The 26665-nt window shown below is 45.3% G+C and overlaps 1 protein-coding gene across 1 annotated transcript in view; it reads left to right on the top strand.

Moving 5' to 3' along the window:
- Window positions 1-26665, top strand: part of LOC136624526 (zinc finger protein 420-like) — a 75810-nt gene that overhangs the window by 24325 nt on the left and 24820 nt on the right. Inside the window, exon 5 of the mRNA XM_066598510.1 lies at window positions 13473-14021. Coding sequence (XP_066454607.1) covers window positions 13473-14021 — 549 coding nt within the window. The remainder of the gene's footprint in view (window positions 1-13472; window positions 14022-26665) is intronic.

Genomic DNA, 26665 nt, shown 5'->3' with positions numbered 1-26665 from the left:
CGTGGAACAGTGCAGTAAAATGCACAGCGCTTCCTTCACAGCTCTATTATGTCACATGAGCGCCTCCGCTGGTCTGCAGGAGCCCTAATCCCATTTATAAAACCTTTTATAGCCGCTCGATCTCATTTTCTTTATTCTGCTGTTACGGTTATTGTCCGTAAATCTTCCTAAGACTTCCAACACAGCGGCGAGAAAATCACGCGAGATTTGTGCATTGCGAGACGCACAAATACAAACCCCATTCACAAATATGAACCCCCGTTTTATGCAGGAAACAAATCGCGGCATGTTCTATCTCGTTCACGCTCTGGCATCACAGCGCCCATTCTTTTTAATGTGGCCGGCGGCAGTATCGGGGCACATACTGCGGTAGGCGCATGCAATGCAATGCGATGTCTCCCATTGAATGCAATGGGAGAAACTCCGCAATCCCCCGCCATGGCTGACAGCTGCGCCGGCGGATCGCTACATCCCCGAAGTGATGCAAGGCTATTTTGACATAAAAACGTCTCGCATACATAGGGAATTCACATGGTGGGGAGCGCAATATGGGGGCGAGATTCACAGCCCCATATCACGCTCGCCTGTGTGAAGTCAGCCTGACGCTTCCTACACACTGTGCAGCGAGCCAGAGGTAGCTCGAGTGGGTGATGTCAGTTTACACTTGGTCACAGTGGTAGCTACTCTGACAGAAATGGCGACTTATGCAGCAAGCGGTTGGCAAGAGTCTCCGTTTAGTTTAGGTACTGACTGCTGATATCTGTACGTGACGCCAGTGCCTTTATATGAGAAAAACCTTACTTATGATAATGAAATAACCAGACCAGTCCAATTGGATGCCAGTAATCTGAAGGCATGCAGTTTACAATGTAATGTCAGGTCATAGAGACAGTTCACTCGTGTGGATGTGGGAGCAATGATAACAACAGTTACGGTACATTTGTATCCACATTGACAGTGTCGGATTTCTTACTTCTCTCACGGTGAAGGTTATTTGGATACAATAAAGATTTTCCCTTTTCTTCGTCCGGGGCTGTCAGCGTCAGGCTGGAGGGGCTTGTGCAGGGTAGATTATACTCCACTGTTAGTTAACTGTACAAGAGGAGGTAACGCTCACTATTATGATGACCTCTCTATCTGACTGGGTCCGATTTCCTTACTCAGGATGGAGGAAAAACTCTACTACTCTCTGATCTTCCTCCGTCTATCTCTCCTGATGACACACTCGCCGTCTCACCGCACTATATTCCTCTCCTGCTCTTGTCTTTTCGTCTGCCCTCTTCTGCCTCCAACTGACAACATGCGCAAACTTAAAATGACCTTTTCTATGCGGGCTCGGATTTTGCTAAGCACCTAAAGCACCAATTAGTAAGCTGTTGCTGGGACAGCTATTTCAGGAATAACCACTTCTATTTGAGGGTGGGGCACCTCCTCTGTCCCCTTGAGGCTCATAGTGAGATCCCAAGAACTTATTAACTCACTTTGACTTCTCTGTAGGACCTTCCGGGTCACTACAACGGGCGAGTTCAATATCAGACCATGAAACACGGCCGTGAACGTGCGAGGTACCCACGGCTGCGAGACTGTTTTGTAGGAAAATGCCTCATATCACTTCTGGGAAGTTGCGATCCTCCGGCGCGGTTTTTAGCTGCATGGAGGATCGGTAAGTGCTTCCCATTGTTTTGAATGGGAATCCTCGTATCGCTTGCTGTTTTACAGTCACATTGAAAACAATAGGCAATGTGTTCTGAGGAACGTGAAAGGTTAGAACACGCCACAGGAAAAAAAAGCGCTCATGCGTATGACTTGATTCAAAAGAATAGGGTTCATATTTGTGTGACCTTTGGAATTTGAAATTTTGGAATCGGCACCAAAAACTGTAAGAAACAAAAAAAAAAAGAATTGTCCAGAAAAAAAACAAACATTTGTTCACACAGGTGAAGAAAATCCGTTCAGCATTTACAAACGCAGCATGCGCTACTTGAGTTTGATGTGACATCTGTGCAGACGGCCTAAATGACGGATGAGTTCGTACAGTTCCAGTCAAAAGTTTGGACACAACTTTTCTGTCCGTAGTTTTCTTAGTTTTGTATTTTTTATATTGTAGATTCTTATCGAAGACCTGAAAACTGGAGGAGAACGCGGGGTTAATGCTGAATTGGAAAATGTTGTATAGTTTAGGCTTCTCACAGTAGACCCCTTTGGCTTTGAATACACATTTTCATGGTCTCTCCGTCAGCCTCATGGGGTCACCAGGATCGGTCGTATCTTGTCATGATTAGTATATAGCAGCCGGGGCGCAGATTCACTTGGCGCTGGACTGCAGACAGACGCTTTCTGAGGAAGGACGGACGCTGGGAGGACTCTGGCACGAAAGGTAATTCCCTCATTTACTATCAGAACTTGTAAGAGTAATGCCGCTTTCACACGGCCAAGACGCTCTCTTTCGCTTGAGATTTGTGCGTTGCGAGATTCCCAAATCTCGCACAAATATTCTCCTATCTTCTCCCGCTCCTCTGAACCTGTCGCCCATAGTACACAGTGGGACAGTAAAACGCATCGCACGGCGGGTGAGGTGAGGTTTCCTATTGAAATAATGTGAACCACTTGCCGATCCTCTAATTCACCCATCAGCGTAAAAATGCACATTGGCAAGCACAATATTGGTTTGAGTTTCTCTCCCTGATATTGCGACGCCGATGTGTAGGTAGCCTAAAACTTACCTCCTAGAATATCATAATCTGGAGAGCACGGGCTTCAGGATGACGCCAATTAGATTCACCTTGGTGTTGCCAGGGATCAAATCTGCGCTCTGAGGCCGAGGGAAGTTTGTCCTGATTGGTGTCCCCGTAGTTTATCGTGAGGGCCTGTACTACGTATCAGGTGTGCGGGAAACATAGATGGGAAGCGTCTGTTGCGTATGTTGCAGCCGTTCTGAGGTTTCCACCTTGCTTTCAGGCCAGACCAGGGTTTAGCAGTATTCCTACCTCTCCTGGAGCTGAGGGGTGTGGTGGTTGCAAGAGTAATGTCAGTCCTCACCTGGTGCTGAGTAGGTCTGCTCCTATTTAAGCAGTGCTAGTATTGACTCCTGTGCTGGTCAATGCTTCAGTTGCCGCTGGACCAGCTACTGAGGAACACATCCTGGCTGAAGCTCCTCCGTGCTAGCTAAGTTCCTATTTCTGCTTTGTTTGGTTTTCTGTTTCCCTTTCTTTTGTTCTAGGGCTCCCTGATAGGGACGTGTCAGTGGCCCAGGCACGAGTGCGGGTCCGCACCTCTCGGAGCGATCGGCCCGCCGAGTAGGCAGGGCCCCCTCCCGGGTTAGGGGTTTATAGGGAGAGGATTTCCCGTAGTTTTATGTTTCCTTTGCACGGTTGTGCCTTTTCGTTTGTTTTGGATGTTGCCTGTCCGGTTGGACGCAACAGCGTAACAAAGCAGGCATTCAAAGCATACAGTTATGGTGTTAAAATCAGATACCCAGCATGCACTGTGATCCAAAATGTACATTTTTCACTGTAAACCTTTTCTGTTCTAATCAAATTTTGTAGTTCAATGCTTTTTTTTCTCTTAATCACAAAAAACGTATAAGCATACAGTAACATGCAGCCACAGGTTCTCATACATTTTTCATTGATTGCAATGTTAAAAAAAAAAAAGTATACATTTTTATGTTTTTATTTTTAATTTTTTTTGGTGGGACAGAAAAGTAATCCAATAAAGACGGGTGAGTAACGCTGACTTCTTTTGTTGTTTTTAAAGTTGTCCAACCACTTTAAATTGAAACTACCATCTGGCCATCGTGTTATTTTTACCAAAAAATGGCTGAAAAGCTGGGAAGAACCCACAAAACACAGTGTTTTATCTTAAAATGCTTTGTATGAAATCATGTAAAGACTGCTGGAGTTCACACCTTGGTTAATAGTCCAAAAACTCCTGTATTTGTTTCTCACTCTTGTTATCCCAGGTTAGAGGACTTGGGAAGGCGCTGTCGGATCCCTAGGTTTACAACTTTATACTTGAATCGCTGTTAGTCTGTGATTGTCTATAGTCGGCATGTGAAGGTGGAACATGCTTTCTTCTCAGACATGGAGGATCTGAGCTAACAGACTATTCACCTCCTGTTCCAACCTGTACAAAGAGAGAACAAAATATCTACACTTTATTACCTCCTCACACATTTCCCCTTATTCTCTCCAGTAATTATATTATTACAGGGGGTTTTGTATGGTGTTACATTGTCTCGTCTTCTCTCCATTCAGGATCCTCGGCTGATATCTTCTATATCAGATAATTATCCTGATTGACCCGACAAGGATGGAGAGGAACCGGGACAAGATGGCGGAGAGTATATTCACCCTCACCCTAGAGATACTCTTCCAGCTTACAGGAGAGGTGAGAGATTCTGGGGATGGCGTCACAATACATCATTCTTATCTATGTTTACACAGTTGTCTAGTTTTAGACAAAAACAGGGAAATGTTGGCAAAATGAACAAAATAAGCCATAAGTAACTAGGAATTCTTGTTTGTCGGTTCATCATCTTCTTTCAGTGCACATAAAAATGGTAGTGGGTTGGCTGCCCACTGTATGTATAAACCAGGAGATGTGCAGCCAACCGATGATGGCTGTATGGGAATGAATGATCCTATTAATGATTGTTTCTTACTACACTGCAGATCATCTAACAATTTACACTTTATTAACCTGCGGGGACCAACATAGTCATTCTCAATCTTTGCTATGTAGCATGAGCAGATGATCTGTCGGTGTAAAAGCACCTTGAAAGGGGTTATCCCACCTAACAAGATATCCTCTACCCACAGAAGAGGCAATAACTTGCTGATTGTGGGGGACTTAAAGTATGGGTCTTCCACTGCCCAACCTTGATGGTGCGTCAGAGCTCTATTTTTGTGATCAATGGGGGTCCAGCACTCAGACCCCCACTAACAGCAAGTTATCCTTTATCCTGTGGATGGGGATAACTACTATTGATGGGACATCCACTTTAAGGCTTGTTTTTTTCAATGCCATACATTACTTTGTTCTTGTCCCGATACGGACAACTGTTTTAATAACAGATGAAGATAACTGGAGACAAAGTACTCTGGAATGTCTGCAGGGATATTTATGGATGTATCTCCCCATAAACAGGATTACACGGTAGTGAAGAAAACTTCTAGTGATGGCTATCAGGCCCCGGTGTCTGATGGATGGGGAAGACCCCTGAGCCCAATCACAGGGCCTCCACCTCGCCCCCTGATACTGGAGGAGATCAATGAGCAGAAGATCCTAGAACTCACCAACAAGATGATTAAGCTGCTGACTGGAGAGGTGACACTGCTGGGAATGCTGGGACATTATACAGTAACGCTATGGCGGTATAACGTGTTTGGGTGATGACGGTATCATTGTGTTGTCAGGTTCCTATAAGGTGTCAGGACGTCACTGTCTATTTCTCCATGGAGGAGTGGGAGTATTTAGAAGGACACACGGATCTGTACAAGGACATCATGATGGAGGACCACCAGCCCCCCCTATCACCAGGTAATAGACAGGACTACATCCACACAGCCTTTATTATTTGTATGTAGAGAATGAATTCAGTGGCTGTCTGTGTTTTCTGCAGGTAGATCCAGTAAGAGAACAGCAGCGGAGAGATGTCCCCGTCCTCTTCTTCCACAGGATGATCAGGTAGATGGAGAGAAGGTCTCATGAAATCTCCCCTCTGGTCTGTAGGACGGCTGGGAAGGTCTTGTGTTCAGTCTTATTATATGATTGATACTTGTATAATGAGAAGCTGGAGATGGCAGGATTACAGCCGACCGCAGACATTAGATCTCCGCATCTTATCACTATTTTCTGGTTCTGGAGACTTCTGGTTGGAATAAAGAAGCAACAGGTTGGAGTTATACAGGAGACCTGCAGCTATTTGGCCCAGATCACTACTGCTGTCATGTCATTCCGGCTCCTCGTACTAATTAATGACCTTTTCTGGCCATATAAAACCTCCCACACGACTTCTCCAACTGTGTGATGATTTTTACAATATTTATTTCACAGCTGGTGAATCGGGATGAAGATCTACTCCATATTGATGCTACAGAGACACATGTGAGGGGGAATCAGCCGTGTAAGGAGGGGATCCCTACAGATGACCCCCCAGGTGAGTAACTACTAAATGCAGAAAACATCACAGATTCTCCTCAGTCGCTGACTACAACAGGTTTGTGTACATTTTTTTAATGTATTTGTTGTCAGTTGGTTGACGTCTATTCCTCTATTCAGCCAGTATAGAGATACAAGGACTGAGCTAGCTTCTATTAGACTAACAGAACACAAAACATGGAGACATGTATACCCAGAAAATGGAATACAGAACATGGAGACATAGCGGATACCCAAAAGAAACAGGAATCTTCTTCTGTTGGGTGGGGTGTTACTAGTAATGGCCACTGCTTCTCGGTGGATGTCTGTGGACCTCTTCTGAGGCGATACACCAGCCAATGTTCAGGAAAGTTACATTCGGCTCCAGTGACGATTTTTTCTCAACCAGTTGTTCAGTTTTTCACCTTTTTTGGATGTCTGATTCATACAAACAATGTGTAACTGTATCCGCACGGGCGATTGGATAGCGACGCAAAACAATTACAGCGATATTGCATTGCTGGTTGTTGCGATATCGCATAGCTGCCCTGTATGCTGATATCAGGGCATAACAATCTCCTTAGATATATTCATTTTCGTTGATCCACACAAAGCAGGCATATAAGAATCAATAAGCCAATGCAGTTAACAAAAAAACCTCTCTGCATGTGTTTCCCTAGGCCGTTACATCTAGCCTCAGCTCCTCACGGAGATCTAGAGTGAGCTACTTCTATGAGAAGGGCTATGGGACAAAACCTTATTGTTCCGTGTTGTGTTCTTCTCTGGTGCATCGTACGGATCATTGAGCATACCTGGTTGATAAGGTTTCAATGCCCCTGAGTGTCACCTAAATGAAAGCATTACTCCAACATTTTCTATACTGCTCCCTTCTGCACTAAAGTACATGTAGCTGTCAGGAGTTTGTGAGATGGACCCCACCTAATAGTACTGACTTGCAGCCTCCTTTTATGATTTTCCACTTTGCATTTCACTAGAAGAGTGTTGACCGATACACTGATGCATGAGCCTAAGCAATGCTGGCTGGAAAACTGCAAGAGAACAGCTTGGTGGCCTAACATGATAATCTACTGGTCCTTGCTCTGAGGTTCACGGTTACATCGGGATCTCTTTTGCCACCTCCATCTTAATTGAATTGTGGATATTCTATACAGTGATGTCATAAAATATCACTGCACTTGTAATGTTACAGATAGAGCAAAGTTTAACTTGAGATTAAATGTATTACAAAAACTTTCTGAGTAACCGTTTGTTTACCCTTTTAATTGCTTTTATAAAGGGTTTTGCTATATTAAGAGCATAATAGCTTTTTAACCCTTTCCAATCCACTGTCTGACGTCTTCCTATATTTTACAGCTCCAATGTCAGAAGACGTCCAGCAGGGTATTCTTACCATCTATTGCCAGCCACTCAGCTGTCGGAGCCTCTCTGGAGCACACACACTGGTTTTAGCCAGCAGATGGCACCGTTGTAGAACAGCAAAAAGAGAAAGCCTTTTCGGAAACCCTGAATCCAAAATTGGATTGGAAAGGGTTAATGGCTTAACCCCTTCCCACTCCTGGACGTACCTGGTACATCATGGTAGCGGGATACTTCCCGCAACATGACGTACCTGGTACGTCATGTCATTAAAGTGTCGCCGCGGTGACAATCGCGGCGACACAGCAGTGATGTCTGCTGACATAGTCAGCAGACAAGTGCTGCGTCCGGGCTGGGGACCAATCAGAGCGGTCCCTCCCCCACGATCGCTGTGATTGGTCAGGGAAAAACTCCCTGACCAATCACAGCGCAGCAGCGGACTTTGCGCTGTTTACAGTAGGGGCTCCATGTGCAAGCATCCGGTGCTTGTAGATAGAGCACCTACTGTGATAAAAAAGAGCGATTAGTGTGTAGATTAGGCAGGGAGTGCGTGATCAGTGTAGTGTAGTGTAGTGGAGTGGAGTTAGTGATCAGTGTAGTGGAGAGGAGTTAGTCATCAGTGTGGTGTAGTGGAGTGAGTGTTAGTGATCAGTGTAGTGAGTGTAGTGAGTGATTGATCAGGCAGTGTAGTGTAGCAGAGTGGAGTGAGTGATCAGAAGTGTAGTGTAGTGAGTGAGGGATCTGTAGTGTGTGATCAGAAGTGTAGTGAGTGAGCTGTAGCGTGCGATCAGCAGTGTAGTGTAGCGCAGTGTGTAGTCAGTGTATCCCTTGGTGTAAAAAAAAAAAAAAAGTTCCTGTTGTTCCCATTTCGTTACCTGTCCCGTCACCCGTCATTAGTTAGTGTAGCGTGTCGTTAGTCCGTCTAGTGTGTAGTGTGTCGTTAGTCCGTGTTGTGTCAGTGTATTCGTCTGTGTAAAAAAAAAAAACAAAAAAAAAAAAGAAAAAAAAAAAAACACTTACGTGAATACACCACATAAGTTTCCGTGTTCTTTCCGACCCCCGTCCCGTGGTCACCCCATCCCGCAGTGTCCCATCTAATAAAACTTTTTCCCCGTGTGCCCCATTTTATATAAATATGGCCCGCAGGAGGTACACTTCAGAGGAACTGTATGCAATCATTGCATCAGACTCGGACTCAGGTAGTGGTGATGACGACCCCACTTTTTTGGCATTCTCCGACTCCTCATCCTCATCCTCATCCAGCGAGTCTGAGCTCCCTGCACCCCCGAGAAGGCGTCCAAGGACCGCCACTGACCCCAATGCATCAGATGCTCACTGGAGTACCCCGGAAGATTACAGACCCCAGATCCCTGATTTTATTGGGAACCCAGGGATTCAATTTGATCCGGAAGGGCTCAGAGGGAAGGACTTCTTCAAGTTTTTTTTTTCAGAAGAGTTCATTGCCCACATTGTTACCCAGACGAATTTGTACGCCCAGAATTTTATTCAACAAAATCCCACCTCCAGCTATGCCAGACCCGATAAGTGGACCCCTGTGGATGCACCAGAGATACAAAAATTTTGGGGGCTTATACTAACCATGGGGCTAATAAAGAAGCCAACAATCAGGGCGTACTGGTCTACCGATATTTTGTACCACACCCCAATGTTCCGCATGGCGATGTCGAGGACGCGCTTTGAGTGTATTTTAAAATTTCTGCACTACAATGACAACCAGCTGTGCCCCCCCAGCGATCACCCCAATTACGATCGGTTGTATAAGATCAGGCCCGTAATAGACCATTTTAACGCCAAGTTTGCCCAGGCGTATGCCCCACAGATAAACATTGCAGTAGATGAGTCCCTGGTACACTTCAAGGGGAGGCTAAAATTCCGCCAGTACCTGCCCAGTAAGCGGGCACGGTATGGTGTGAAGTTGTACAAGCTGTGCGAAAGTACATCAGGGTACACCCACAAGTTCCGTATTTACGAGGGGAAGGACACTAAAATTGAGCCCCCAGAATGCCCCCCCCAGTGCTGGGAGTAACAGGGAAAATAGTGTGGGAACTGGTGCACCCACTATTAGACCAGGGTTACCATCTGTACCTGGATAACTTTTATACCAGTGTCCCCCTGTTTCAGTGCCTCGCTTCCAGAGGAACAGTGGCATGTGGCACTGTTCGGAAAAATCAAAAAAGCCTCCCTAAGACGCTGCTTGGGCAACTGCTCAGAAGGGGTGAGAGCCGGGCCCAATGCAGCGACAATGTATTGTGCGTTAAATATAAGGACAAGAGGGATGTCCTTATGTTGACGACAATACACGGCCACAGCAGTACCCCCTGCCCAGTACGAGGTACCAGTGCAGAGACCCCCAAACCAGACTGCGTCCTCGACTATAATAAGTACATGGGAGGGGTCGATCTATCAGACCAGGTACTGGAGCCCTATAGAGCCATGCGGAAAACACGGGTGTGGTACAAAAAACTGGCCGTGCACCTCGTACAGATGGCACTGTATAATGCCTACGTGCTGTTCCGAGGTGCAGGCCACAGGGGGACATTCCTTGAATTTCAAGAGGAAGTTATCAAGGACCTAATATTTGGGGACCAGGAGGTGGGAGAGGCCCAGTACTTCTGGAAGCGAGGCCACAAGAATTGTACCAGGGCAGCATTTACTCAGTGAAATTCCTTCCACTGCGACGAAGGGAAGGCCCCAAAAGAGGTGCAGAGTGTGCTACAAACAGGGGATAAGAAAATACACCATATACCAGTGTGAAACGTGCCCCACACAACCCGGCCTCTGTATAAATGAGTGTTTTAAGATCTACCACACGTCCCTGAAATTTTAATTTTTTTATTGCCCTGACGTTTTACCCTGATATACTTCGCACAGCTTGTACATAAAGCCACATGCTAAGTCCTTCCCTTCTGAGCCCTGCACCCTAAAAACAGTTTAGATTCACATATGGGGCATTTCCCTGTTGGGTAACATCATGGGTTACGTTTTCTCCTTCTGCCCCTGGTAAAAAATAAAAATCTGGGCCTAAACTGAGCATTATTGGAAAAATGTGAATTTTTCGTTCTCAACTCAAATTGTTAAAAAAAATTCCTCAAATACCTGTGGGTTCAAACCGCTCACTACACCCCTTAAAAAATTCCCTGAGGGGTGTAGTTTCCAAAATGGGGTCAGTTGTTGGGGGTCTCAAATGCACTGGTACCTCAGGGGCTGCAAACACTACATGGGGGCTGAAAATGATTCCAGCTAAATCTGCATACAAAAAAAGCGCTCCTTTCTTTCTGAGCCCTGCCATGTGCCCAAACAACAGTTTACATCCACATATGGGGCATTTCCGTGCTCGAGAGTAATTGGGTAATGCATTATGGACTATGTTTTCTCCTTCTGCCCCTGGTGAAAAATGAAAATCTGGGCCTAAAGCTGAACATTATGTGAAAAATGTGAATTTTTCGTTCTCAACTCAAATTGTTAAAAAAAATTCCTCAAATACCTGTGGGTTCAAACCGCTCACTACACCCCTTAAAAAATTCCCTGAGGGGTGTAGTTTCCAAAATGGGGTCAGTTGTTGGGGGTTTCAAATGCACTGGTACCTCAGGGGCACTGTAAACACTACATGGGGTCTGAAAATTATTCCAGCAAAATCTGCATTCAAAAAGCCAAGAAGCGCTCCTATCCTTCTGAGTCCTGCCATGTGCCCATACAACAGGCTACGTCCACATATGGGGCATTTCCGTGTTCGAGAGCAACTGGGTAACGCATCATGGGGTACGTTTTTTTTCCTTCTGCCACTGGTAAAAAATATAAATCTGGGCCTAAAGCTGAACATTATGTGAAAAATGTGATTTTTTTTTTTTTTTTTGTATTGAACTCAAATTGTTAAAAAAATTCCTCAAATACCTGTGGGTTCAAACCGCTCACTACACCCCTTAAAAAATTCCCTGAGGGGTGTAGTTTCCAAAATGGGGTCAGTTGTTGGGGGTTTCAAATGCACTGGTACCTCAGGGGCACTGCAAACACTACATGGGGTCTGAAAATTATTCTAGCAAAACCTGCATTCAAAAAGCCAAGAAGCGCTCCTATCCTTCTGAGTCCTGCCATGTGCCCATACAACAGGCTACGTCCACATATGGGGCATTTCCGTGTTCGAGAGCAACTGGGTAATGCATCATGGGGTACGTTTCTCCTTCTGCCACTGGTGAAAAATGAAAATCTGGGCCTAAAGCTAAACATTATGTGAAAAATTGGATTTTTTCGTATTGAACTCAAACTGTTAAAAAAAATTGGGGTCTGAAAATTATTCCTGCCAAATCTGCATTCAAAAAGACAAGAAGCGCTCCTTTCCTTCTGAGACCTACCATGTGCCCATACAACAGGCTACGTCCACATATGGGGCATTTCTAAAAACTGCGGAATCTGGGTAATACATTCCAAGTTTTGTTTCTTTGCTAACTCCTACTGTTTTATATAAAAAAAAGGTTTTATATTGAAAATCAGTAGAACAAAGGAACTGTTCTAATTTTTGATGCACTTTCCTTTAATTCCTGTAAAACATCTAAAGGGTTAATAAACTTTCTAAATGCCATTTTGAATACTTTGAAGGGTGCTGATTTTAAAATGGGGCAATTCATGGGGGATTCTGATATATAGGCTCGGCAAAACTATGTCTGAACTGCATTGGTCCTTAAAAAATTTAGATTTTGAAATTTGCTAGTAAATGTGAAAAATTACTGCTAAATTTATATACTTTGTGGAGTCTGCAAAAAGTAAAATAACACTTAAAAAATGATTGATGTGTAAAGTAGGCCTATGGGAAATGTTAATTAATAACTATGTTGTGGTGTTTGACTTTCTATCTTACAAAGAAAACAATTCAAAGTTTGAAAATTGTGAATTTTTCCAAATTTTCAGTAAATTTAGATTTTTTTTCCTAATAAGGACAAAATTTATTGATTAAATTTTTATACTAACATAAAGTACAATATGTCACGAAAAAACAATCTCAGAATCACCTTGATAAGTTAAAGCATTCAAAAGTTATTAGCACAGAAAGTGACAGATGTCAGATTTGAAAAATAAGGCTTGGTCCTTAAGCTCAAAATAGGCCATGTCATTAAGGGGTTAAAGGGGTTGTCCCGCGAAAGAAAGTGGGGTTATACACTTCTGTATGGCCATATTAATGCACTTTGTAATGTACATTGTGCATTAATTATGAGCCATACAGAAGTTATCAGAAATTATTCACTTACCTGTTCCGTTGCTAGCGTCCTCGTCTCCATGGTGCCGTCTAATTTTCAGCGTCTAATCGCCGGATTAGACGCGCTTGCGCATTCCGGTCTTCTTCTTTTCTGAATGGGGCCGCTAGTGCCGGAGAGCGGCTCCATGTAGCTCCGCCCCGTCACGTGCCGATTCCAGCCAATCAGGAGGCTGGAATCGGCAATGGACCGCACAGAAGCCCTGCGGTCCACCGAGGGAGAAGATCCCGGCGGCCATCTTCACCAGGTAAGTAAGAAGTCACCGGAGCGCGGGGATTCAGGTAAGCGCTGTGCGTTTTTTTTTTTTTTAAGTCCCTGCATCGGGTTTGTCTCGCGCCGAACGGTGGGGCTGTTGAAAAAAAAAAAAAACAGTTTCGGCGCGGGACAACCCCTTTAAGATAACTCCTCACAGAAAGTTATCAGAAAACAGTTAAACTTTGCGACATTTGTATATAATTAAATCCGTTTTATTCTTAGCAGATGACGACACCAGGAGCTCAGAAGGACATCTGATATCTTCAGATTGTAAAGCAGATGATCATGGTACCGTACAAGATGCATATAAAGAGCCTGCCATTACAGATATATCTGCAGCCTTTCACGGCAAAGATCTATCATCATCATCTACTAATTCATCACAAGCGGTTAAGAAAAATAAAATTTACATGATTGTTGAATATCCAATAGTTCACACAGGGAAGAAGCCCTATTCATGTTCAGAATGTGGGAAACGTTTTAGTCAGAAATCAAATCTTGTTGTACATCAGAAAAATCACACAGGAGAGAAGCCATTTTCATGTTCAGAATGTGGGAAATGTTTTGTCTATAAATCACAACTTGTTGTACATCAGAGAATTCACACAGGGGAGAAACCATATTCCTGTTCAGAATGTGGGAAAGATTTTATCCAGCTATCACAACTTGTTTTACATCAGAGAACTCATACAGGGGAGCGGCCATTTTCATGTTCTGAATGTGGTAAGTGTTTTTCCTATAAATCAGTTCTTGTTAAACATGAGAGAATTCACACAGGGGAGAAGCCATTTCCATGTTCTGAATGTGGGAAATGTTTTAAAAGTAAATCAATTCTTATTAGACATCAGAGAATTCACACAGGGGAGAAGGCCTTTTCATGTTCAGAATGTGGGAAATGTTTTATTCATAAAACAAGTTTTGTTAGACATCAGAGAATTCACACAGGGGAGAAGCCATTTTCGTGTTTAGAATGTGGAAAATGCTTTACCAGAAAATCAAACTTTGTTAACCATAAAAAAACTCATATAGAGGAGAAGCCATCCATAGTAATGTTCTGAATGTGAGAAATGTTTTACCCACAGATATCTTGTTCCAGAATGGTTGTACCAGAATTTCAAGCTATTTCCTTTCCACAGGAAAGGGGGGGGATAACTTGCTGATTGGTGGGGTTCTCACTGCTAAGAGCCCTGCCGATCTTGAGGATGGGACTCCCGTTTCCCATGCTCTTGTTACTATGGGGGTCGCTTCTTGTTCCGCAGTAATGTCCCTAAGTGGAGCACTGGCAGCTCACATGCATTCAGTGCTCGGTTTATTTCAATGGGGCTGACAGAAATACCCGAGTGTGAGCCACCTTGGCATCTCAGCAGTCCCATAGAAAGCGAATGGAGCGCTGGTGCACTTTCACTACCAGTGCTTCATTCAGTTTCCTCCACACTGCAGGGGTGCAGTAATCCCACAGTGAAGCGAATGGGTTACACAGGACCCCAGTTCTCGAGATCAGTGGGGGTCTCAGCAGTAAGATCCCCTCTGCTCAGCAAGTTTTCCCTTATCCTGTGGAATGGGACTAACTTGAAATTGTAGTCCAAACCCTTTAAACATCAAAGAACTAATCAAGGAAGTCGCCATTTGTCTAAATCCTTCCAATTGATAAATAGGGCAAGAAAGGTTTAACCACTTAAAGACCAGCAATTCAGTTTTTTTTTGCCTATCTGAGGGAAAACATATAAAATTCTTCATATATAAGATACAAGGAAATCTTTATACAGAATTTGAAGATAGATATATATATTTTTTCTAAATCTCCACATTCTCATATATATACAAATATTAAAATTATATGAATAATGTTAAATACAGAAAATTTTATACCGTATTTTTCGCTTTATAAGACACACTTTTTCCGCCTCCAAAGTGGGGGGGGGGGGGGGGGGGGAAATGTTCCTGCGTCTTATAAAGTGAATGTGCTGAAAATTCGTTCCGATCGCCATTTTTAGCACGATCGCGAATTTAACGCACGGACGCGATTTATTTAGCGCGATTGCGCGTTAAATTCGCGATCGCACGAACAAATGTGCGATCAGTTAGAAGATTTCTTTTCTCCTGTCAAAAAAAAAAAATCATTACTCACCTCCCCCGGCATTCTGCGGCGCTGCTGCAGGCTGTCGCTCCCTCCTGGTCCCCGGCAGAGCATTGCTTTCTGGACGCGGGGCTTGAAATCCCCGCCTCCAGAAAGCTAATACTGTGATTGGCTAATACACACTGTCAGCCAATCACAGCCATTCAATGACATCCTTGAATGGCTGTGATTGGCTAACACACGTGCGCCTTCAGCCAATCACAGCCATTCAATGATGTCATTGAATGGCTGTGATTGGCTGACGGCGTGTGTTAGCCAATCACAGTATTAACTTTCTGGAGGCGGGGATTTCAAGCCCTGCGTCCAGAAAGCAATGCTCTGCCGGGGACCAGGAGGGAGCGACAGCCTGCAGCAGCGCCGCAGAACGCCGGGGGAGGTGAGTAATGATTTTTTTCCCCTATTTTCCCGCTCTAAAACGGGGGTGCGTCTTATAAGGCGAAAAATACGGTATATCCCAAAATATTAAATCACTATATCTTCACATATTCATATAGTAAATTAGCATTTCAATTCATCACTAAACACACAATAGGAAATAAAAAAAATCTCCCATAATCCAAAGCTTCATTTAGTCCCACGGGACTAAAACAATGAAATCTAAAAATCTAGAACGTTTCTCGTCTGCATAATATTTTACGTTTCCCTTTTAATACCTGTAAGGGTATCGCCAGTGATTCCTGGGAGTTCCCGCTGTGAGTTTGAATGAAGTGTCTAAATACATTATGTAATAAAAACATATATAACTGACCAGTGTCTGTTGATCCTTTCCTGAAGGGGGCGTATTGTAAGACCAACATATTGCAGGCTGCAAGTATAGCTCACGTCTGGTCCATATATTTGGTTAAGGGGATCATCTCTCCTGTGGTTCTGACCCTTTTATACATTGTACATTACTCCCTATTGAAAGACAACATTTACATCGGATATTGCCACACTCCTTGGAACCGATTTTAACTACTCCCTGGCTTTTTCTCATATTCCTATTATACTGATCATTGCTGTTCTTACTGCTTGCATATATATTTTTATTTGGAAGAGATGGTGCAATCTGATTACTTAGGGTCCTTTTACTGTGTTTCCCCGAAAATAAGACAGTGTCTTATATTAATTTTTGCTCAAAAAGATGTAACTTTTTTTACATGTATAGCTGCCTGGACACTATTTAAGTAGACTTTTTAAATTAACTGTAAGCTGGGCTTAATTTTGGAGTAGGACTTATATTTCAAGCATCCTCAAAAATCCTGGAAAATCATGCTAGGTCTTATTTTCGGTGTAGGTCTTATTTTCAGGGAAACAAGGTATATGCCAGCTGTGAATATTCTCCTATTACTTTTCCCAATACTGGATCACAGGAAAATCGGCCAATGGTGTTTAAGAATATATCTTATTACCCCGTGAGATGCATTATAACAAGTTACCAATATAATCTTACCATTTTTATCCATATCTATATTTTTCCTTCATGATTCTAAACGATCTTTCTGCGTAACCAAAGATACTCTTATCATTGCATCATCAATTCATTTTCTAGGGTAGTCTTTATGGCAAAAACGGTTACTGTAAAGCCTACTTGCTTCTCAAAATGAATGTTATATTAGCAGTTTCTACATACCCTTGTAAGCCGACTATAAGGTATGTTGGACTTCTATCTTCACTGGCGACAACTCTTATAGACAACGTCAGCCAAACACAGCCATTTCACATTGAATGGCTGTGATTGGCTGACGTCGTGTGTGTTAGCCAATCACAGCATTAGCTTTCTGGAGGTGGGGATTTCAAGCCCAGCATCATCCAGAAAGCAATGCTCTGTCGGGGATGAGGAGGGAACAACAGCCTGCAGCCGGGGAAGGTGAGTACTGTTTTTTTTTTTTTTACACCGTATTCCCGGCGCATAAGGTGACAGTTGGGGGGTCGTCTTATACGCCGAAATATACGGTATTAAAACTATCAAACTTCTTCATGGATAGTAGACTTAAAGTAGCCCATGAATAGATTTGCATAACGGTGCAATTTTAGTGCCCGTTGGTGGACCTTTATTTTGGATGTAAAATTCATCTAAATAAGTAAAATAATTATGATTTAAGATGAAGTTAACCCCTTAAGGACCAGGCTGTTTTGTACCTTAAGGACCAGACACTTTTTAGGGATTTTACCCATGTGGCAGTTTTACTGCCCTATTTTGTTTCCTTTAGCTATCAAAATTATTTTCACTGCGTTTTTTTTTCAGTGACATATGGGGCAATTTTTTGAAAATATCTTTTTCACTGCCTTTTTTTCCGTTTTTGAGTTTTATTGGGGGTAAAATGCTAAAAAAATATTTTTTTTAACATTTATAGTTATTTTTCAATTTAGTATATTTATGCTGAAATAAAGTATGGGAATGGGTTCCTCTATTTGTTTCGGACGTTTTGATATATAGTATGTATGGTTTTGGTTTACAGGGGGCATACGGCGACGGTTTTGGTTGCCGTCGGCTTCGTGTTATTTTCTTTCTTTTGTATCCCCGAATGAATGACGGGGAGAGCTGCCTGTGATTGGCTGAGCACCTCAGCCAATCACATTCAGCTCTTTCAGCCGGCGAGGATTTTAAATCCCTGCCTGCTAATAGATCAGCACTACCGTGCAGAGGACAGCAGGAGAAGACGCGGCTGTGCCCCAGCAGCTGAAGGGAGATTTTTTTTTTTTTTAAACTACTTCTACTTGATTTTCAGGGAAGGGCTTATATTTAAGCTGTCAATTGCCGTCAGCAGAATCCTCTACCGCAGCTGACCTGTGACAGCTGCGTTAGAGAATTAAAGAATTCCTCTGCTGCATCTGCCACAGATGTGGCAGATGTATCAGCAGGGAATTCTCTTAACTAGCGGGAATGAAGGAAACATCTGCCGTTTGCAGATGTGTTCTTCATCCCCACGGGGGACCCAGCAGCTGCCAACAGGTAAGTTTTTTTTGGTTTTTTTTACACTACTTTTAATTGGCTTTTCAGGGAAGGGCTTATGAAGCCCTTCCCTGAAAAGCCATTTACGGCTGCTGGGGCTCAGCGGCGACTTCTGCCGCTGTCCCCAACTCTATAGTATGGCTATAGAATGGCTGAGCAGTTCAGCCAATTACAATCAGAGCTACCAGCAGGCGGGGATTTTAAATCCCCGGCTGCTGATAATTCAGAACTACAGAGCCAGGGACAGCTGCAGAAGCCGCGGTTAAGCCCCGACAGGTGAGTATAATTTTTTATTTTTTGTACACTATTTTAAAGGGCTTTTCAGGGAAGGGCTTATGAAGCCCTTTCCTGAAAAGCCATTGACAGCTGCCGGGGCTCAGCGGCGACTTCTGCTGCTGTCCCCGGCCCCATAGCGCTGCTGAGCTGTCAGCAGCCAGGGATATAAAATCCCTGCCTGCTACCGTAGTAGCTCTGATTGTGATTGGCTGAAGCACTCAGCCAATCACAATTAGAGCTACCAGCAGGCAGGGATTTTAAACCCCCAGCTGCTGATAGCTAAAAGCTACAGAGCCGGGGACAGTGGCAGAAGTCGCCGCTGAACCCCGACAGGTGAGTATTTTTTTTTCCACTATTTTAAAAGGCTTTTCAGGGAAAGGCTTATTGACGGCTGCCGGGCTCAGCGGCAACTTTTGCCTCTGTCCCCGGCTCTGCACTGCTGTTTTGAGCTATCAGCAGCCAGGGATTTGAAGTGCTCAGCCAATCACAATCAGAGCTGCTGATGGCTCAGAACTAGAGAACCGGGGACATCGCCAGAAGTCATGGCTGAGCCCCGGCAGCTGAAGGGAGGTGAGTATTTTTTTTTAATATAGTTTTTTAAATGGCTTTTCAGGGAAGGGCTTATGAAGCCCTTCCCTGATAAGCCATTGACGGGATGCCGGCAGCAGGATTCTCTACCGCAGCTGTCATGTGTGACAGCTGCGGTTGAGAATTGAAGAATTCCCTTTGCTGCATCTGCCACAGATGTGGGATGAAAGGGGATGAGACTCGCACAGACATGCTGCTATTACTTAGTTAGGAGGAGCGGGCAGAGCCCCCCGTACTGCAGACTATTGTATCTGTAGATGAAGGGGGCACCCAGAGCCCCCAGCACTGCAGACTATTGTATCTGTAGATGGAGGGGCACCCAGAGCCCCCAGTACTGCAGACTATTGTATCTGTAGATGGAGGGGGCACCCAGAGCCCCCAGTACTGCAGACTATTGTATCTGTAGATGGAGGGGGCACCCAGAGCCCCCAGTACTGCAGACTATTGTATCTGTAGATGGAGGGGGCACCCAGAGCCCCCAGTACTGCAGACTATTGTATCTGTAGATGGAGGGGGCACCCAGAGCCCCCAGTACTGCAGACTATTGTATCTGTAGATGGAGGGAGAACCCAGAGCCCCCAGTACTGCAGACTATTGTATCTGTAGATGGAGAGGGCACCCAGAGCCCCCAGTACTGCAGACTATTGTATCTGTAGATGGAGGGGGCATCCAGAGCCCCCAGTACTGCAGACTATTGTATCTGTAGATGGAGGGGGCACCCAGAGCCCCCAGTACTGCAGACTATTGTATCTGTAGATAGAGGGGGCACCCAGAGCCCCCAGTACTGCAGACTATTGTATCTGTAGATGGAGAGGGCACGCAGAGCCCCCAGTACTGCAGACTAATGTATCTGTAGATGGAGGGGCACCCAGAGCCCCCAGTACTGCAGACTATTGTATCTGTAGATGGAGGGGGCACCCAGAGACCCAGTACTGCAGACTATTGTATCTGTAGATGGAGGGGCACCCAGAGCCCCCAGTACTGCAGACTATTGTATCTGTAGATGGAGAGGGCACCCAGAGCCCCAGTACTGCAGACTATTGTATCTGTAGATGGAGGGCACCCAGAGCCCCCAGTACTGCAGACTATTGTATCTGTAGATGGAGGGGGCACCCAGAGCCCCCAGTACTGCAGACTAATGTATCTGTAGATGGAGGGGGGCACCCAGAGCCCCCAGTACTGCAGACTGTTGTATTTGTAGATGGAGAGGCACCGAGAGCCCCCAGTACTGCAGACTATTGTATCTGTAGATGGAGGGGGCACCCAGAGCCCCCAGTACTGCAGACTATTGTATCTGTAGATGGAGGGGGCACCCAGAGCCCCCAGTACTGCAGACTATTGTATCTGTAGATGGAGAGGGCAACCAGAGCCCCCAGTACTGCAGACTATTGTATCTGTAGATGGAGGGGGCACCCGGAGCCCCCAGTACTGCAGACTATTGTATCTGTAGATGGAGAGGGGGCACCCAGAGCCCCCAGTACTGCAGACTATTGTATCTGTAGATGGAGAGGGCACCCAGAGCCCCCAGTACTGCAGACTATTGTATCTGTAGATGGAGGGGGCACCCAGAGCCCCCAGTACTGCAGACTATTGTATATGTAGATGGAGGGGGCACCCAGAGCCTCCAGTACTGCAGACTAATGTATCTGTAGATGGAGAGGGCACCCAGAGCCCCCAGTACTGCAGACTATTGTATCTGTAGATGGAGGGGGCACCCAGAGCCCCCAGTACTGCAGACTAATGTATTTGTAGATGGAGGGGGCACCCAGAGCCCCCAGTACTGCAGACTATTGTATCTGTAGATGGAGAGGCACCGAGAGCCCCCAGTACTGCAGACTATTGTATCTGTAGATGGAGGGGGCACCCAGAGCCCCCAGTACTGCAGACTATTGTATCTGTAGATGGAGGGGGCACCCAGAGCCCCGAGTACTGCAGACTATTGTATCTGTAGATGGAGGGGGCACCCAGAGCCCCCAGTACTGCAGACTATTGTATCTGTAGATGGAGAGGGCACCCAGAGCCCCCAGTACTGCAGACTATTGTATCTGTAGATGGAGGGGGCACCCAGAGCCCCGAGTACTGCAGACTATTGTATCTGTAGATGGAGGGGGCACCCAGAGCCCCCAGTACTGCAGACTATTTTATCTGTAGACGGAGGGGGCACCCAGAGCCCCGAGTACTGCAGACTATTGTATCTGTAGATGGAGGGGGCACCCAGAGCCTCCAGTACTGCAGACTATTGTATCTGTAGATGGAGAGGGCACCCAGAGCCCCCAGTACTGCAGACTATTGTATCTGTAGATGGAGTGGACACCCAGAGCCCCCAGTACTGCAGACTATTGTATCTGTAGATGGAGGGGGCACCCAGAGACCCAGTACTGCAGACTATTGTATCTGTAGATGGAGGGGGCACCCAGACACCCAGTACTGCAGACTATTGTATCTGTAGATGGAGGAGGCACCCAGTACTGCAGACTATTGTATCTGTAGATGGAGGGGGCACCCAGAGCCCCCAGTACTGCAGACTAATGTATTTGTAGATGGAGGGGGCACCCAGAGCCCCCAGTACTGCAGACTATTGTATCTGTAGATGGAGAGGGCACCCAGAGCCCCCAGTACTGCAGACTATTGTATCTGTAGATGGAGGGGGCACCCAGAGCCCCCAGTACTGCAGACTATTGTATCTGTAGGAGGAAGGGGCACCCAGAGCCCCCAGTACTGCAGACTATTGTATCTGTAGATGGAGGGGGCACCCAGAGCCCCCAGTACTGCAGACTATTGTATCTGTAGATGGAGGGGGCACCCAGAGCCCCCAGTACTGCAGACTATTGTATCAGTAGATGGAGAGGGCACCCAGAGCCCCCAGTACTGCAGACTATTGTATCTGTAGATGGAGGGGGCACCCAAAGCCCCCAGTACTGCAGACTATTGTATCTGTAGATGGAGGGGGCGCCCAGAGCCCCCAGTACTGCAGACTATTGTATCTGTAGATGGAGGGGGCACCCAGAGCCCCCAGTACTGCAGACTATTGTATCCGTAGATGGAGGGGGCACCCAGAGCCTCCAGTACTGCAGACTATTGTATCTGTAGATGGAGGGGGCACCCAGAGCCCCCAGTACTGCAGATTATTGTATCTGTAGATGGAGCCCCCAGTACTGCAGACTATTGTATCCGTAGATGGAGGGGGTCCTGAAGCCCCCACATTACATTACATCTGTGGTCTCCTCAGGTTGATGTCGGCTATGAACTCCCGGGATCTCACAAGCTCCATAATGTCTCTTCTCTGCTGCAGCTACAACAACTGAGGAACAGAGATTTCCAGGTAAATACAGGATGGCTCCTCCCACACAAGTCCGGTCACATGCTTGTGATGTCATCAGAGTTCCTGGAGCTCACCTGTCTGGCGGGAGGAGGTACGTGTCACTCAGCCTCTCACTTGGGTCTCTTTTGGGCTTTAATTACCAAACATTTATTGTTTGTTTTTTCTCATTATCACATTCTAACACTTTGTGTTTATCTGCTGGTTCAGGAAATGTTTTTAGCGGGGGAAGGGGAGTAGTGTTAATAACGTGATTCTTCGCAGCTCCTCACACGCTCGATGTGTCCTCGGTGTCCCATCAGTTTTGTATTTTTAAAGTCGAACAAACACTTTATATTAACACTAAAATCCGTCTATTATGTTATCTTGTTAAAAAAATCCAGTAGAAAAAGTTTAGAAGCCCCCCACCTCACACGGAGACCCCCTTAAATACTGTGTGTGAAAGCCCCTGAGGACCGCTGGTGTTCACACCTTCCCTTTAATTCCTTTGAGATATTCTGTACGTGTCTTTAGTTCCTGCAGGTGGAAGGACTACGGAAGTCACTGGAAGCTCTAGCTTTACCCCTCTAAGGCGACTTGAGAACAACGTATTTGTGAGCGCAAAATATACGCGTGCCATGCCCAGAGAATAGACCCATTGATGTCAATAGGTTCTTTCACAGTAATGATTTTTTTTTTTGTTGGCATTTTGGTTTCACACAAAAAATTGGACCCGCTTTATTTTCCTGCGTTGCTGCATTCCAGAAGACCCCATAGAAGCCTATGGGAGATGCACAAATGCGCACGCAATACGCAAGGGGATGCACGAAAAACTGTGCAAACCTGAGGGTATAAAGAACACATCTAGACCTCATGAGGGTAACTTTTCAATTCAGGAAAGGAGGTGTCACATGCGGGTAAGAACATTTTAAAACGCGTATGCGCGTATACACCCCTAGGGTGCGTTTACACGGAACAGAGGTGCTGCAGAGTTTCCACAGCAGAAAATTCCCCCGCAAATTCCTCATCCAAAACAGAATTAAAATCGTCCGTATCGGTGCAGAACGGGACTGGAAATCAGCTGGGTGCCTGCAGCTTGTTCAGCAGCCACACCGCTGCCCTCACCTCCAGTTTCCTGACACTAGTGAGCGCTGCGCTGCTGGTCAGCTGATGCAGTAGTGATGTCACCTGACCGCGGCTCTGCACTCACTGGAGGACACCAGGTGAGGATAGCGCAAAGAGTTTGGTGGGGAGGGGAGCGGTGTGGCTGCAGAAACACAGCTGATTTCCAGTCCGATTCCACAGCGATAGTGCAGATTTTGACTTGTTTTGGATGCTGAAGTTGCTGTGGGAATTCCGCAGCATTTCTGCCCCGTATAAAAGTAGACTTTTATGGGGCCTTTGCTGCGCAAAATGCAGAAAGATTAAGCAGGTCCTACTTTATTCAGTGTGTGGAAAAACGCTCATTAAGATGAACCCATGGAGATGAATACGTTTGATTCTCTGTGTTTTGCGCATATATTTTGCACCCGCAAAAACCTGCACAAATTCGGTCGTCTAAAAAGAGTCCTACAGAAATGACCATTGCTGATTGTCCGTAGCTATTATATGGAGGAGGGTGCCGGGGGGAGGCGTGGTGGAGCGGGGGGGGGGGGGGGGTGTAGCAGCGGGGAACAGGGGGGAGCCCTCTCTCTCTCTCTCCCCCCCCCCACTCCCCGCTGCAACCCCCCACTCACCGAATCTTTTCGCCCGAGTACAGAAGTACTTGAAAATCGCGGCGCTCAGGCGAAAAAGGGGCGTGGCCGAGTAGGTTCGCTCATCTTTACTTGACATGCTTTCCCCTCGGACATGGAGGAACTGACCTGACAAACTAGTCACCTCCTGTTTCAATCCCTACAAAGAGAGAACACAACATCTACACTTTATTACCTCCTCACAGGTTTCACCTTATTATCTCCAGTAATTATATTATTCCAGGTGGTTTTATATGATGTTACATTGTCTCATCTTCTCTCCAGTCAGGATCCTCAGCTGATATCTTCTATATCAGATAATTATCCTGATTGACCCGACAAGGATGGAGAGGAAGAGGGACAAGATGGCGGAGAGTATATTCACCCTCACCCTAGAGATACTCTTCCAGCTTACAGGAGAGGTGAGAGGTTCTGGGGATGACGTCACGTTCCATCATTCCTGTCTATGTTATCACAGTGGTCTAGTTTTAGACAAAAACAAGGAATTATTGGGAAACTGAACAAAATAAGCCATAAGTAACTATGAATTCTTGTTTGTCGGTTCATCATCATTTTTCAGAGCATAAAAAATACTAGTAGGTTGGTTGCACCTTTCATTTTTCCCATAATTTATAAAACATTTTTTAACTCAATTTTACATTATTCTTTTTTTTACCTGGACTTGCGATTGTTTGATCACTTTTATGAGTGATCCTCAGACTTCCATGGCAATCAAACAGCACCTCACAATTTCATTGTGGGATGGGGGGATGGATTTGTGACCTCTTAAAGCTGATGAAAGCATTTAAAGGATTAACAGCTGCAATCAACATTCACGCTGATCATGGCTGCTGTGGGTGGGTGTCAGCTGTGGAGCGAGGTTTGTCCCACCAAATAAGATATCACCTACCCACTGTCCATACTTTAGGACATATCAAAGCTCCATTTTTGGGATCATGGGGGTTCCAGCAGTTGGACCCGCAAAATCAGGAACTTATACATTATCTTGTAGATAGGAAATAACTAGTATTAATGGAACGTCCTTTTTATGGTTTGTTTTATTCAGTTTTCTACATTGCTGCATTCCTGTCCTGATATGGACAACTGCTTTAATAACTGGAGAGATGAAGGACTCTGGGAATGTCTGCAGTGATATTTATGATTGTATCTCCCCATAAACAGGATTACACGGTAGTGAAGAAGACTTCTAGTGATGGCTGTCAGGCCCCGGTGTCTGATGGATGGGGAAGACCCCTGAGCCCAATCACAGGGCCTCCACCTCACCCCCTGATACTGGAGGAGATCAATGAGCAGAAGATCCTAGAACTCGCCAACAAGATGATTGAGCTGCTAACTGGAGAGGTGATGCTGCTGGAAATGCTGGGACATTATACAGTAACACTATGGCAGTATAACATGTCTGGGTGATGACGGTATCATTGTGTTGTCAGGTTCCTATAAGGTGTCAGGATGTCGCTGTCTATTTCTCCATGGAGGAGTGGGAGTATTTAGAAGGACACAGGGATCTGTACAAGGACATCATGATGGAGGACCACCAGCCCCCCTCATCACCAGGTAATAGACAGGACTAAATCCACACGGCCTTTATTATTTGTATGTAGAGAATGAATTCAGTGGCTGTCTGTGTTTTCTGCAGGTAGATCCAGTAAGAGAACAGCAGCGGAGAGATGTCCCCGGCCTCTTCTTCCACAGGATGATCAGGTAGATGGAGAGAAGGTCTCATGAAATCTCCCCTCTGGTCTGTAGGACGGCTGGGAAGGTCTTGTGTTTAGTCTTATTATATGACTGATACTTGTGTAATGAGAAAGCTGGAGATGGCAGGATTACAGCCGACCGCAGACATTAGATCTCCGCATCTTATCACTATTTTCTGGTTCTGGAGACTTCTGGTTGGAATAAAGAAGCAACAGGTTGGAGTTATACAGGAGACCTGCAGCTATTTGGCCCAGATCACTACTGCTGTCATGTCATTCCGGCTCCTCATACTAATTAATGACCTTTTCTGGCCATATAAAACCTCCCACACGACTTCTCCAACTGTGTGATGACTTTTACAATATTTATTTCACAGCTGGTGAATCCGGATGAAGATCTGCTCCATACTGATGCTACAGAGACACATGTGAGGGGGGATCAGCCGTGTAAGGAGGGGATTCCTACAGATGACCCCCCAGGTGAGACTGCATGTAGAGAACAGAAAATAGAAATTCAGGACAGCAAAATTATGGTGCCAGCAGGTCAAAACATCACTGTGTCTTTTCTTTCCTCACGTTCGTAAAGACAGGTGACGTTTCGACCACTATTCCATAGTCTTTGTCAAGCTCAATAAAGATCTTGCATAGACACCATTATATAATAAAGTGCACCAATCAAAGCATATAACAAACATAAACAGAACATAAAACACCTGTGAGTTATCTCTTAGTACCTCCTCTGATATGGATTGCCGATCATCACCCTATGCCCCTCCGTGTCAGCATCCAGCGTACCCCTTTGCGCATGTCTGGAAGTAAAGAAACTTCCTGTTTCATGCATATCTCATTGTATCTACTGCGCATGCGCAGAGATGTACGGATCGCCGCTAGGCTACTTGTCAATCTCTCGCAGCGTTACTATGGAGATCAAATACACTTAATG

Source organism: Eleutherodactylus coqui, chromosome 4 (assembly GCF_035609145.1).
Source record: "Eleutherodactylus coqui strain aEleCoq1 chromosome 4, aEleCoq1.hap1, whole genome shotgun sequence".
Taxonomy (NCBI): Eukaryota; Metazoa; Chordata; class Amphibia; order Anura; family Eleutherodactylidae; genus Eleutherodactylus; species Eleutherodactylus coqui.
This window is presented reverse-complemented; position numbering and strand designations above follow the sequence as displayed.